This window comes from Thalassophryne amazonica, chromosome 4, assembly GCF_902500255.1.
Source record: "Thalassophryne amazonica chromosome 4, fThaAma1.1, whole genome shotgun sequence".
Taxonomy (NCBI): Eukaryota; Metazoa; Chordata; class Actinopteri; order Batrachoidiformes; family Batrachoididae; genus Thalassophryne; species Thalassophryne amazonica.
The window spans coordinates 31,575,689-31,590,468 of NC_047106.1; the positions used below are offsets into that span (position 1 = coordinate 31,575,689).

A 14,780-nucleotide genomic window follows, 5' to 3' on the forward strand; every position below is an offset into this window, starting at 1 on the left:
TAAAATGACAAGGATGTATTTAGGTGTCATATAAATAATGTCACTTCATTGTATTTCAGGGTGGGTTGGTGTGCTGGTGCTTGCTAAGGTGTTTACCACCTGCTGTGTCCCTGTGTTTGAATGTTAGTGTTGATTATGTCTTTTCCTCACTATCAAAAATAAAGAAGGAAAAAAAGCCCCAAAATAGATTCATAAAAAATAACCTTTGGTTGATGGGCAGCACGGTAGCTTAGTGGTTAGCACTGTTGCCTCACAGCAAGAAGGTCATGGGGTTGATTCCCACCTGTGGCCTTTCTATGTGGAGTTTGCGTGGTCGCCCTGTGTTTGCGTGGATTCTCTCCGGGTGCTCCGGCTTCATCCCACATCCGAAGACATGCAGGTTGGGTGGATTGGAGACTTCAAATTGTCTGCAGGTGTGGGTGTGAATGTGTTTATCTGTCTATATATGTGGCCTTGTAACGTTCAGTCCAGGGTGTACCCTGCCTCACGCCCTGTGACTGCTGGAATAGGCTCCAGCCCCCGGTGACCCTTCTTTGGAGTAAGCGGTTGAAGATGAGTGAGTGAGTGAACCTCAGGTTGATCTATGTATTTTGATAATTTTTTTTAATGTTTTGTGTCATCAGGCTACGGCAACATTGGAGCCGGTGGTGGAATTCAACCAGGTGAGGAAACTGCTGAAATATTTTTTCGCTTGAACAGAAAAACTGGAATGTTCTCATTGCTAATATTCAGTTATGTACAGTAATATTTCACGTCAGCAGCCTACAACTTACTTTACACTTCTGGTGTGTGGGTAATGACAGTAAGCTTTATTCTTATTTTTTTTTATTGTTATTGTGAACTTGAAATCAGATGAATACAGTCACTGTCTGAATTATTACGTTTTTTTTAAATTCTACTTTGTTTTTTAGTCTTGAGCCAGTCTAATGTCAGCACTAATGGTTCTGTCCAGTATTCCACGTTATACTGTATGCTTGCTGAAAAGAAGTTTTGTGTGTGTGTGTGTGTGTGTGTGTGTGTGTGTGTGTGTGTGTGTGTGTGTGTGTGTGTGTGTGTGTGTGTGTGTGTGTGTGTGTGTGTGTGTGCTGACTGCCTTTTGATTTTTCAGGCTTGGCTCCTGGTTATGGGGGAGGTTACCCGTCACAGTTCTACCCAGGTACTCCAGCCACTATCTGAACATTTTTGTTTGAACATTTTCACTTTGTCAAACAGATTCTGCCAAATTTTCTAAACCGATTAAGTGCACTGTGTACAGAATGGAAAAGCTGATCCTGTTTGGTGACTGGCGAGAGCCATCTGTAAAACACAAACAAGAACCAAACAGAATAAAAATATTTTTCTCTGACAAAGATAGCACGAATGTGTGGCTGATGTGTGCACAAACTGCTTTATTTTATTCAAAATATTTTTTCTAAGACAAATACGATCACTAGACCATTTAATCTGAATCAAACCTGCAGTTAGGATTTAGAGCACAGATAATTCTTTAACTTTTCATCCCTGTGTCTGGATCAGGAGGTGGATTAATTCCCTACTGTCATCAGCCAGGTAACAAAGCTGGACAGACGGGCAGACTGAGCTGTCGCTTCCTTCAGCCAGACGCATAAAGAAAGGGAGAGGGAGAACTGATTTTCACATGTATTACTTTGTTTGTCCAGCAAATAATAAAAAACATTTTGAAATTTTGTTACTTAAATCATGAACTCCTCTTTTCTCTCCTTTGCTTTATGCTGCACACATTCACCTAAACTCAGTACAGCTTCAGCTTCTGCAAAATGTAATATATGATAACATTTTATTAACTAATACTCAGTTGAGGCAATGTACTTTACTAAAATTAACCTTTGCTTAAATTTGAAAAGTCCTCTTTTTTTAAATGATTAAATTTGACCATTAATGCAAATAAATTTTTGATTACACTTATTTACTCATTTATTTTTGCTTAATAAAATTAAGGGCTTTTCAGGTTTAACATAGGATTTTGTTTTGTTTGCAAAATTTCTTTCTTCCACGAGTAGCTGATTTTGCATGATAGAACCAACGTGACAAGGCATCAAATTAGTCCATGTTTAATGCAAAGTCGCTCCAATTTGCAAAATATATCTTAAGACGTTACCACGTTTAAAGGGCTCATATTGTGCAAAATCAGTTTTAATCAATCTTTTACCATTAAAAAAGCTTTGGACTTCATGTTGAATATCATCAACATCCCTGCTATAAGGTCAATTTAGCCATGATATGTCTCGTTTTGGATTTCTGTGACATATGTTATATCGTAAAGAGGTTGTTTGCAGAGGTGAGCACACCTCTGCTAATTTGCTAACAGCTAATTAGCAAGGCTTACTTTTTCATAAGCGCATTAGCTTTTCAGCTGACTTTGAAAACACTTGTTGGACCAGTTAGCTTCTACTCCATGTAATTCCATCAGCTTTCAGTCTGAATAAGGTTTAATGTACAAAAACATTTGTAAACCTTAAAATCAGGTGTGTTTGCATCATCATCTAGTGAGAGAACCAGACATGCTGGAGCATACTAGCACCTAACTGTGGTTCTTTCAACAGATGATAATGATGATGATGCCATCAGTGGTAATGTTTTAAAAGACAGATGTAAAAACTTGAGTTATTTCTGTCATCATATCGCTGTGATAGATTAGCTTTATGGGGCCCAGCCGGGCTCACCCTGAAAGAGCGATGTGGGCCCGCCCTCCTCCTCCTCCGGCAGAGCTTCCCCCAGATCCCAGGGGAGGTTGGAGACATGGAGTCCGAGTGGACCATGTTCTCCACCTCCATTGTCGATGAGGCCGCTCGTAGCTGTGGTTGCAAGGTCTCTAGTGCCTGTCGCGGTGGCAATCCCCGAACCCGGTGGTGGACACCGGAAGTAAGGGATACCATGAAGCTGAAGAAGGAGCCCTACTTGTCTTTGTTGGCAAGTGGGACTCTGGAGGTAGCTGACAGGTACCGGCAGGCCAAGCGTGCTGCAGCCTGTGCAGTCACAGAGACAAAAACTCGGGTCTGGGAGGAGTTCGGGGAGGCCATGGAGGAGGACTATCGGTCAGCCTCAAAGAAATTCTGGCAAACCGTCCGACACCTCAGGAGGCGGAAGCAGCTCTCCGCCAACACTGTCTATAATGCGGGTGGGGAGCTGTTGACCCTGACGGGTGATGTTGTCGTGCGGTGGAAGGAATACTTCGAGGATCTCCTCAATCCCATCGTCACGTCTTCCGAAGAGGAAGCAGAGACTGGGGACTCAGAGGCGGACTCATCCATCACCCAGGCTGAAGTCACCGAGGTGGTCAGAAAGCTCCTTGGTGGCAAGGCTCCTGGTGTGGATGAAATCTGTCCTGAGTACCTTAAGTCTCTGGATGTTATGGGACTGTCTTGGTTGACACGCCTCTGCAACATCGCATGGTGGTCAGGAACAGTGCCTCTGTATTGGCAGACCGGGATGGTGGTCCCTCTGTTTAAGAAGGGGGATCGGAGGGTGTGTGCCAGCTACAGGGGGATCACACTCCTCAGCCTCCCCAGTAAAGTCTAGTCCAGAGTCCTGAAGAGGACAATTCGACCGATAGTTGAACATCAGATTCAGGAGAAGCAGTGTGGTTTTCGTCCTGGTCGAGGCACACTGGACCAGCTCTACACCCTCCATCGGGTGCTCGAGGGTTCATGGGAGTTCACCCAACCAGTCCACATGTGCTTTGTGGATCTGGAGAAAGCGTTCGACCGTGTCCCTCGAGGCACCCTGTGGGGTGTGCTCCAGGAGTACGGGGGCCCGGGTCCTTTGCTAAGGGCTTTCTGGTCCCTGTACGACTGCAGCAGGAGCTTGTTTCGCATTGCCGGTAGTAAGTGAAACCTGTTTCTAGTGCACATTGGCCTCCACCAGGACTGCCCTTTGTCACCGGTTCTGTTCATTACCTTTATGGACGGAATTTCTAGGAGCAGCCAGGGTGTAGAGGGGTCCAGTTTGGGAACCACAGAATCTCATCTCTGAAGCGTCTGGGATGAAAATCAGCACCTCCAAATCCGAGGCCATGCTTCTCGACTGGAAAAAGGTGCTTTTCCCTCTTCAGGTCGGTGGAGTGTCTTTGCCTCTAGTGAAGGAGTTTAAGTATCTCGGGGTCTTGTTCACAGGTGAGGGACGAATGGAGCATGAGATCGACAGACGGATCGGTGCAGTGTCTGCAGTGATGCGGTCGTTGTATCGCACCGTCGGGGTTGAAGAGAGAGTTGAGCAGGGGGGCAAAGCTCTCGATTTACCGATCGATCTATGTTCCGACCCTCACCTATGGTCATGAGATTTGGCTCATGACTGAAAGAACAAGATTGCGAGTACAAGCGGCCGAGATGAGTTTCCTCCACAGGGTGGCTGGGCGCTCCCTTAGAGATAGGGTGAGGAGCTCGGTCACTCAGGTGGAGCTCGGAGTCAAGCCGCTGCTCCTCCACGTCGAAAGGAGCCAGCTGAGGTGCCTCGGGCATCTTTTCCAGATGCCCCTTGGACGCCTCGCTGGAGAGGTGGTCCGGGCACGTCCCATCGGGAGGAGGCCCCGGGGAAGACCCAGGACATGCTGGAGGGACTACATCACTCAGCTGGCTTGGGAACGCCTCGGGGTTCCCCTGGAGGAGCTGGGGGAGGTGTGTGTGTGTGTGTGTGTGTGTGTGTGTGTGTGTGTGTGTGTGTGTGTGTGTGTGTGTGTGTGTGTGTGTGTGTGTGTGTGTGTGTGTGTGTGTGTGTGTGTGTGTGTGTGTGTGTGGATCGGGAGGTCTGGACGGCTTTGCATGAGCTGCTGCCCCCGCGACCTGACCCCGGATGAAGCGGAAGAAAATGGATGGATGGATAGATTAGCCTTAAATCTAGTTAGTCTTATGACTAGTCTTATAATCGAACGTGCAGTTGTGAACGCAGTCTCTGCTGACTAACTTCATGACTGAGCTAGCATGGGAAGCTAACGTGTAAATTAGCTAATCCATGTGCAACTTTCTGTGGATGGCTGTGTGGCATTCCTTTGTGTACTCTTCAAAGGACTGTTGACAGGGCACAGCCAGTTCATAAACACCTTTGGCACACTCAGCTAAAACACTTTTGGTGCAATTCTGGACAGGGACATTGTCTTCTCTAAAGAATTCTTTATGTTGTTCCACAACAAACTGAGGGAAGTCTGGAGTTGCTATTGTTGTTTGCCCCAGGCGATCCCAGCATGCACCACGCACTGAAGTTGCCAGAGCAAAATGGCGCTAACGGTAATAAGGATGATGGCATTAGCATTAGCAGCCTCATCTTTGCTTCCTCTTTCTGCGCTTAGTAAGCCGCTTTACATATACTCGTAAACAGTAATCCTTCAGAACCTCTGTGGTTCGATTGGTTCTGACTATACTGCAGCCAAATTTCTCATTGTTAAACACAAGTTATTAAACTCCTGTTTAATAGATAATGTTGACTATATGATGTGCTAACAGATCTATAGGCAGCCACTTGCTCATCTTTTGCATAACTAAATTCATAGAGTAAAATTTAGCCATTATCAGTGCATAGTTTCAGCTGAATTTTATGGTGTTTTATCAGATTAAATTTTCAGTTAGCAGATTTGCTATTACAAAACCTAACTTTTTAGTTAGCTATGCCCGCCACTGATTGCTCATTAAAGATCTGTATAGAGTGTTTTTAGCATACTATCTATTTGTCTTCTTTTTTAGGCTACATCCCCTCTGTTTCTGTAAGAATTTTTGTTGTTGTTGTTGTTTTATATATGTACAATTTATTATCTAAGACAGCTGATGACTCCACTGAAACACATAGAATCTTCGTGGATGGACACACTGTAGAATAAAACCGTACTTTCTGAAAGTCTGCTTAGTTGATTAGACAGAACAGTGTCTGGATACCAGCAGATTTACATCAACCACACGACAAATCCAAAACTGTTTAATGTGAGTGTTTCAAAATGAAAATCTGTCTTTTGTTTCTGGTTTCAAGGTGGATATGCACCGGCCCCACTGACTCCACAGCAAGGTATCAAATACTCACATTTTTCTGCTCACTCAGTTAGATGTTACATTAAACCTTGAGTATCCTCACATTTTAAAGTATAATATAGTAGATGATATCAGTATGCTCTACCAAATGGGTGAGTTAACCATTAAAGGGTTAAGAGGGAATAAAAATGTGTTTTCATCCTATGCAGTTCATCTCATTTTCAGTGTCACAGTTAGGTTGTTGGCAGTGGATACCAAAATGTTAAATTATTTGATTTAGATTCATGAAAGCTGATGTGTGGATTGGTGCTCTGCATGCTCACCAGTGCAGATGGTGTGGCACAATCAACATGTTGTGAAGGCATAATCTGCATTTTACTGAATATTAGAGATTACCGCTGTGGGATTATTTCAAGGAAAATGTACTGGTGGTTTAGGTAGCTAAAACAATTTGTCTGAACACTGACATATTTAAGGTACTGGTGGCTTTTGTAAAAGTAAAATTTACAACTTGTTGATACTTACACACAGATAAAAACTTTTTGTACTAAACTAGAGGGGCTCTTGGAGAAAGTTTAGCGCCCCTAGGTCCAATAGTTTGTTTACAGTGCTGTTGACATTTTTCATTTTCTCATTCTTTTTCATTGTGAGTTTATTACCTTTACCCTCTTTTCTGGCATTCTTTGATCCCAGTATCTGAGATTTGATCTTGACCACTTCTTTTTATTCTCGATCTCTGGCCCATGAGGTAGTCCAAAAACTCATCGGTGGCAAGTCGGAGAGAGCAGATGAGATTCACCCTGAGATGCTGAAGTCTCTGGATGTTATTGGGCTGTCATGGCGATATTAACGCCATGACAGCCCAATGTTGCATGGAAGTCAGGGACGATACCTCTTGATTGGTAAACTGGGGTGGTGGTCCCCATCTTTGAAAAAGGGGACCAGAGAGTGTGTTCTAGAGTTATCACACTTCCCTTCCTGGAAAAGCTACAAAAAGGTACAAGAGAGGAGACAGTCCATTAGTCGACCCTCAGATTCATCAGGAACAATGCGGGTTCTGTCCTGGTTGTGCAACTGTGGACAAGCTCTTACCCTTGCATATAACCATCCAGTCAACATGTGTTTTGTCAGCTTGGAAAAGAAGTATGACCTGGGTCCTTGAGGTGACCTGTCAGGGGTGCTGAGGGAGTATGGGGTACTGCTGCAGTGTGCTATCCTGTCTCTACACAACCAAAGCAGAAGCTGTGCCCGTATTCTCACTATTTACATCAGACCTGTTCCTGTTGGATGTTGGGCTATGTCAGGGTTGCCCCTTTTCACCAATCCTGTTCATGATGTTCATGGACAGGATTTCAAGGTGCAGTCTGGGAATGGAGAGTGTCCAGTTTGATGACCTCAGAGTTGCATCTCTGCTTTTTGAAGAAGATGTGGTTCTCTTGGCTTCATCAGACAGTGACCTCCGATGTGCACTGGATAGGTTTGGGGCAGAGTGTGAAGCGACTGGGATGAGGATCAACACCTCCAAATCTGAGAGCATGGTCTCAGTCAGAAAAGGTTTGATTTCACCTCTGGGTCAGGGGAGAGTTATTGCCCCAAGTGGAGGAGTTTTAGCACCTTTCGGTCTTGTTCTTGAGTGGGGGTAAGTTGGAAAGTGCTACAGACTGATTGGAACTGCACCTGATGTACTTCAGACACTGTACCGGACTGAACTGTACCAGACTGTTGTGGTAAAGAAAGAACTGAGCAAGAAGACAAGACTCTTGATTTACCAATCGATTTATGCTCCTATCCTCACCTATGGTCATGAAATTTGGGTCATGACCAAAAGAACAAGTTTGCGGATACAAGCGGCAGAAATGAGATTCCTCCTTCAGCTAAACTCCGACCTGGAACGCTCTTTTTATTATTATTATTATTGCTGATCACTGAATTTGGTTGTTGCTGGATGAACTTTGCGATCACTGATCTTTGATACTGACCTTTGATCCTTGAATACTGAGCTTTGATCCTGACTACTGACGTTTGTTTCTGACCATTGGCCTTTGTTCCTGATCACTCATCTTTGATCCTAATCTGTGAATCTGATCACTAATCTCTGATTGTGTTCCAGATATTTGATCCTTATCATTTAATTTATATCTTGCTTGCTGGACTTTGGTCCTCATCACTGATGTTTCATCCCAACCATTGATCCTGAGTGCTAGCCTTTGTTCATCATCATTGAGCTTTAACCCTCATCACTGACCTTTTGCTGGTGATCACTCATCTGTGAATCAGATCACTCATCTTTGGTCATGTTTCTGTTGTTTAGAGATGGAGGAAATTAAATAGTTTGGAGAATGAGGAGGATATTTTGTTAAATAAATATGTTTGAGCTGTGGAAAGCCATTGTCTGAGAAACAGTCATTCTTCAAATTATAACCAGGAAACTAACAACATGTAAATGAGCTAAGTTAAATTTACATCTGATATGACTGTTATCAGGTTATGGACTCTTGTGTGACATTTAACATATTACAGCGCTGTCTCTAGAACAATATTAAACAAGTAAACTTGTGCAACTTTAAGGTATGTAGAAAATATGTTGAATGTCTCAAACAAAACTAATAGGTTTGGATGAGGGTATCTCATTTACTTATTTCTGTAACTAAGAAGCACACACATGGTTTTATTTGCAAGAACGTTTGGCCTGTGGTGGATGATGGTGCTCTAATGAGTGTCCATCTACATCAACAATATAATCAGGTTGTTTCAGCAGGATAATAGTGGTTCTATCCTTGTTGACCTTATGTCACGAGTGGATGGATGGCCGTTACCCCAACGATATCACACAAAAAATGCAAAACACTGTCTTTATTGACTCACTTTGCCTGAAGAGGTGAGAGGTCAAAACACAGAGAACAGTCCAAATCTGGTGACAGTGTCCATGAGGGGATAGGCAGAAGAATGGTCAAAGAGGCAGAGAGAGATCCAAAAACACAAGAAGCAATCACAACAGAAGTGTCCAAAATTGCAGGCAAAAAAAAAAAAAAATCACAGACGCTCATTGGACAAAACAAGGTTTGTCAACGAGAAGTCATACATGGAAAAAGACTAGAAACAAGGGCAAGAAAGAGGGCAAAAGCACACAACATTCAAGTGATGCACTGGAGGAACACAGGGGTATAAATACACACTGAGGGTTGATTGCAAACAGGAGGCAGGTGAGGGCAGTTAGATGAATGACATGCCGCTGGTTGAAGAGACACAGGAAGAAAGATACAAACATACAAAAGAAACAGGGGTGGCAAAATAATACAGGAAGAGGGCCAAAGACTGAAAGTAATAAAATACATAAAGGCAAAGCAAAGAAGTAGTTGAGTGGACACAGGGGAAATAATTTCTAAATTACACACATAAGGGAGCAAAACTGCAATAAATAATAAAAATACCGGATGGATACAAGAGGGAAGCCAAGGACAAAGACAGACACAGACATGGAAACCCACAGGAACTCCGAGTAATAACACCAGGAACAGTCACAAGGGGGTGGCAGAGGATAAGGGACAGGGACACTGACAGGGACCATAAGACCTTAACAGTATTTGCACCTGCCGATATTATGTACTTCAGAGCAACCTCTGTAATATGATCTGCATCAGCTGTTCCTGGGTCAGCAGTGGGAAATATTAACATGCCTCTGTGGTCTTGTGTGGTTTTTCAGGCTAGATATTGACATCAAACACCATGTGTCAAATTTGGCACAGCTTTGCTGAAAAGTTTAATAAAAGTTTTGTGGGCCACAGAAAAGTAATAAAATATTTTAATTTCAAAGAAACTGTTTTATTCAGTTAAATTGTTCCTGTAAGTAGCTTCTTTTTTGTTGTTTTGCAGCCAAAGCAGCCAAGTACGGGCCATTGCAGGGCTTCCTCGGTGGTACAGGAGGAGGACCTTACAGAGGTAAAAGAATTCATCATTACCATATTTACAGTAGCAGAATGCATTTAAAGAATGATTTCATGTATTCTTTGTGCAGATGCAAATTAATGCACAGGCCTATCTGGACTAAAAATTAGAGGCCTCAAGTCAAAAATGGGATTCCACATTTTTCTCCCTAAAAATACTGTGGAGAAAACAAACTCTAACTCAGAGAATAATATATCAAATAAAGATGCACATGAAGGATTTCAAACAAAACACTTCGCAATCAAGTCAATATCTGTATATTAATATAGATTTGACCAGTTCTTTAAAAAAAGTGTTAAAACCTGTATTGTTTTGCAATTCGTTAAATGTATTAAAGTAGGGTCATGCAGGTTTCAGTATTTTAACTTGGCACTGTTTATCTACAATCTGAGGTTTTAATGGTCCACAGACGAGTGTAACTCATTGACTGATGGCCATTTAACCCCGTCTACGTGTCAACATTCTGTCTGGTGTATGAAAATTCAGTAAGGTATATCTTATATATTATATTCTAATTCTAAGGTGGAACTATGCCAGTATACTAAGGTATATCTAAAAAGGAAGAGTAAAATAGAAGAGTAGAAAAGAGTAGAGTAGAGCCATTAGGTGCCTGGTCTTGAGAACCAGGGATGGTATGTTAATGGTATGTTAAAGGACACTTTTGTAACAACCTTAGTCATATTGAAATGTCATTAGCAGCCAACACTCCTACGATTGCATCATATGAGAAAAACCCCGTTTTAAAAGAAAAGGAAATTACTGTACTTGGATATCGATAGGGCACCAGCAGGAGAGTGCCGAATAAATTCAATACTGTGTTTTTCTACATTTTAAAATGCATAGCGCAGTTATATTGTTCTTGATTTTCGTGATAACCTCCAACAAATATTGCTGGTGATATTAGTAAATTAAAAAAAGGACTTTTTACCATGCAAGGCATCCACCATAAATAAATTGGCCAACACCAAGTAGGTTAATATAAACCAGTATTTGAAAAATACAGAGTTTGCCGCATTTCTCCACACATTTTGTACCACTTGTTGATGAGTTCAAAAGCAGGTTGTTAGCATTATTTCATCACTATTTTGGGTTTACTGTGTATTTTTTTTATCTCTTTGGATCTTACTACCATTCACTCACAAAAGGTTAACTTCCTGAACTTTTTTTTCCTCCGAATCACAGAGCAGGTGTGAGAATAGCTTGACTCTGAATACATCTGTCTACGTGCCCGTGCGCTCAAGAACTTTGTCACTTTCCTAAAACCTCAGACAAGGGTTATGGGAGTGCTGGAGACCATCCCAGCAGTCATTAGGAAAGAAGCGGGGTACATCATGGACAGGTCGCCAATCTATCGTAGAGCTGACACACAGGAGATGGACACCTTCGGTCAATTTACATCCACCAGTTCACCAAACCAGCATGTCTTTGGAAGTGGAAGGAAGCCGGATCAGCACGAGGGAACCCACACCAACACTGGGAGAACATGCAAACACCACACAGACTAGGTCAGAAGCAAACCTGGGACCTTCTAGCTGTGTAGCAACAGTGCTAACCCTGGAGCCACCGTGTTACCCCATTAGGGGGTCAAGTCTGTAAAACCTTATGTTGGCAAAGATTCTGTGTATCAAGGTGAAATTTTGTACTTGTTTGGTAGTTTTGATTGTAACTGTGATCACTAAGAGGCTGAGCCTTTGAAACCTTGTGTATGCAAAATCTTGAATAAGACTTTGTGTATCAAAATGAAACTTGGTACACAAGGTTGCTTCCTTCAGACCTCAGACAAGTTTGATGTTGGGCATGTTTTGATTCTAGTTGGGCAACAAAGGAGCCAAACCTCTATACCCTGGTGTACAATTTAATACCACAAGATCTTCATCAATTATGATAAATCATAGGCTATAACTTGCTGCTATCGATTGGCAAAAAACCTTGCACAGGTTTGGGTTTGGACAGAGTCTCTGAAACTTCATGTATGTGATATAAGACTTTGTCTATCAAAATGAAACTGGGAACACCAGGTCAACTCAAATTTGACATGGGTTGCAGGGGGGGGGGGGGGTCTCTCTGACACCTTGTCTATGCAATATCTTACATGTGAGGCTGAGCTCTTCAATGCGGGTTGGGCCAAGTTGCCTTTGTTCCTGAGATATGAATACATGAGCAATATGAAAACAGTACATAGAGACTTTATTACTTATATGTCTTAATATGGCTACAATAAAATAGAATAGAATCTTTATTGTCATTGTAACAAGTACAATGAAATTAAAAATAGGTTGTAAAAAAGTGAACTTTATGTATAAACTAAAACCTGGCTCTGATTTTCTTTGATCATTCCTCCAGGTGGCGCTGCAGGGTGCCAAGGCAAATACTGTGGGCGGAGGAAGTAGAGGATCTCTTGGGATCCAGTGTGACCTCAAGAAACCATGGTGCTACTGCATGATCGAGAATGTACATTTTATATGCAAGCAAACAAGTCCCCCATAACAGAACTTGTAAAGATGTTTTACTTTATTGACTTCGACGTCTGTTTCTACACAAACCCACCGACCCAGAATTTTGTACACTTGGTGTATAGAGCTTTTATTTTTGTTGTCATGTTAACCAGCTTTTAATTGGCAAACCAGTGCCGCTCCATTTCAAGTGCACAAGCTTGACTTCAAATGCAAATTATGTTTTTTGTGTTGCTTGCTCTTGTATATGTGCCTATATGTGTGTACTGTGCATCCTGGCCACATTGTAATGTGAAAAACTACCTGATCCATTGGCTGTGACTGAGTTCTATGTCGAAATTAAAACCTGAATCCTTCATGCCGTCACACCCTCTGCATCACCTTGTGCACATCAGCGTGATTGTATAGGTGGCGCCCCGTGCAAGAACTGATGAGTTCTGCTCAGTTTCAGCATTATCCACGGCTTCTTGTCTCTCCCAATTGCTATTTTTAGGCCTACTGGCTATAAAGCTGCATGAGTCTAAACCATCTGCTCTCAGTAAATTGGCTGATTCTTGTTGCTATGCTGTGAAGCACTTGCATAAAAGCAGTTTCTTAAAGCTGCAGTATGTAGGATTTAGGGGCAGAAATAGAACCATCTATCATCTGTGTGTTGTTCTGTACTCATGATCTTAGATTGAGCCTTTCATATGTACATGGGAGCGGGCCCCCTCATGGAGACCGCCATGTTCCACCACTATCTTGATACAGCAACCGAAAAAGCACATAGTCACCCTGCCGCTCGCATTTTGCAGAGTGGTCGGAAGGAAGGAATTTTCTCTCGTATACACTGTTTACTGGTTGCTAGTGCAGCTAACAAGTTTGGGAACCCTCAGGAGCATCAAACATGTTCCTTATCAGAAAAGACATCAAGGGAGCATGAATCTGCAGTCGGGAAACAAACACAGCTTAATGCAGTCTGCAGCTTCGCCACTAGATGGTACTAAATCCTACACAGTGTAGCTTTTAGATGCTGAATTCAGTTTTACCTAATAGCGTTTTTTTCACGATGTTTGTTCGAATAGATGCTAAAACCCCTAGGAATGAAATTTTTCCTCTTTACAATGACATATGTGCTCAAAGCAGACCACTCTGGCATGTACGTTAAATATGTATGAGTGTTTATTTAGTGTCCTAAATTCTGACATAGAGCATTTTAATCTGCTTCAAATGTTTAGTCTCATTTATTTTTATGTAACTTTGGCATTACAGCGTTATTAAAGTTTTTTTCCACCCCCTTCCCATCATGCTTTGACTCATAGCGTTATTGTTATCAGGACTGTGTGAACACAAAATAAAAACAATCCTTTGCATTTATTCACTGTTAAATTGTAACACAGAATAGGAATTTGCTGAATGGGCTTGCCGCTGTCTTTACCGCGTGAGATGTAATCGCCAATTATTCTTTATTTACTTGAGCTGCTTTACAAAAAAAAAAAAGGCTGACCCTTTGTGACCTTTGTTGCCTTCTGTAATTGTGTACTGTATTTTCTTACTTCAGCTCCTCCGCTCAGTGCCGTGTGAGAATCGTCTTTGAGCCTCGCTGGGTCAGACCTGGTCTTATGTGCCGTGGGATACTTTTCATCTTTATTTAAAATGTTTTTTTTTTCTTTTTAATAAGCGGGAACAGTGTGGTTTTGCACTTTTTATATTTCCACGACACACATGTGACTTGTTCCCAGATGTCCCGGTATTTTATTTGCTTCTTTAAACAACAAAATAAAAAGTTTGAAAGAAGTCAAGACGTGTTGTTTCTTTTCATCTACCTGTCAGCACACTGAGCCATGAGTCAAACCGTCTCCCCTCAGCTACTTGATTTTTTAAAAAGTGTGTGTGATGTCTGTGAGTGTTTGATATGTTTGAAACACTCAAAGTACAATCATTGCAAATTGGGTAAAAATGAACCAAGGACCAAAATATTTCATGTATTTTCTGGCATACAATTGGTGGGGATTTTTTTGTTTGTTTGTTTTTTACTAGTTTATTCTTGAGCGTCCCTCAATCATCCCACAAAATATGATCAGAAAAGGAACAAAACTCTTCACGTTCTATGGTTCACACAGTCTGCATGCAAAAGTAATACAGAATTTCCTTCAAGAGATGCAATATTGATGCTTGCAGAATGTATATGTACTATACCCAATCTGATCATCAGATATACCTCAGAGTAGGCAGCTCTGTGGGAGACATGGGCTTGGTTCCCAGTGGGTGCTTCAGGTTACCGATCTGTGTCCTTGGACAAGACATGTACCCGCTTTGTCCAAGTCCATCCAGCTGTAAATTAAGACCAACCTTATCTGGGAACGTAACCTGTGACGGACTGGCATCCAGTCCAAGGGAAGACTCTCATCTGCTTCCCGCTATGGAATCCAGA

General features: G+C 42.2%; 1 protein-coding gene across 1 annotated transcript in view; it reads left to right on the forward strand.

Annotated features, from left to right (window-relative positions):
* The window catches only part of elna (elastin a), a 187,740-nt gene extending 173,592 nt beyond the window's left edge, over positions 1-14,148 (forward strand). Inside the window, exons 47-52 of the mRNA XM_034169334.1 lie at positions 624-662; positions 1,109-1,156; positions 1,516-1,548; positions 5,971-6,006; positions 9,843-9,908; positions 12,258-14,148. Coding sequence (XP_034025225.1) covers positions 624-662; positions 1,109-1,156; positions 1,516-1,548; positions 5,971-6,006; positions 9,843-9,908; positions 12,258-12,304 — 269 coding nt within the window. The 3' untranslated portion in view covers positions 12,305-14,148. The remainder of the gene's footprint in view (positions 1-623; positions 663-1,108; positions 1,157-1,515; positions 1,549-5,970; positions 6,007-9,842; positions 9,909-12,257) is intronic.
* The last annotated feature ends 632 nt before the right edge of the window (positions 14,149-14,780 follow it).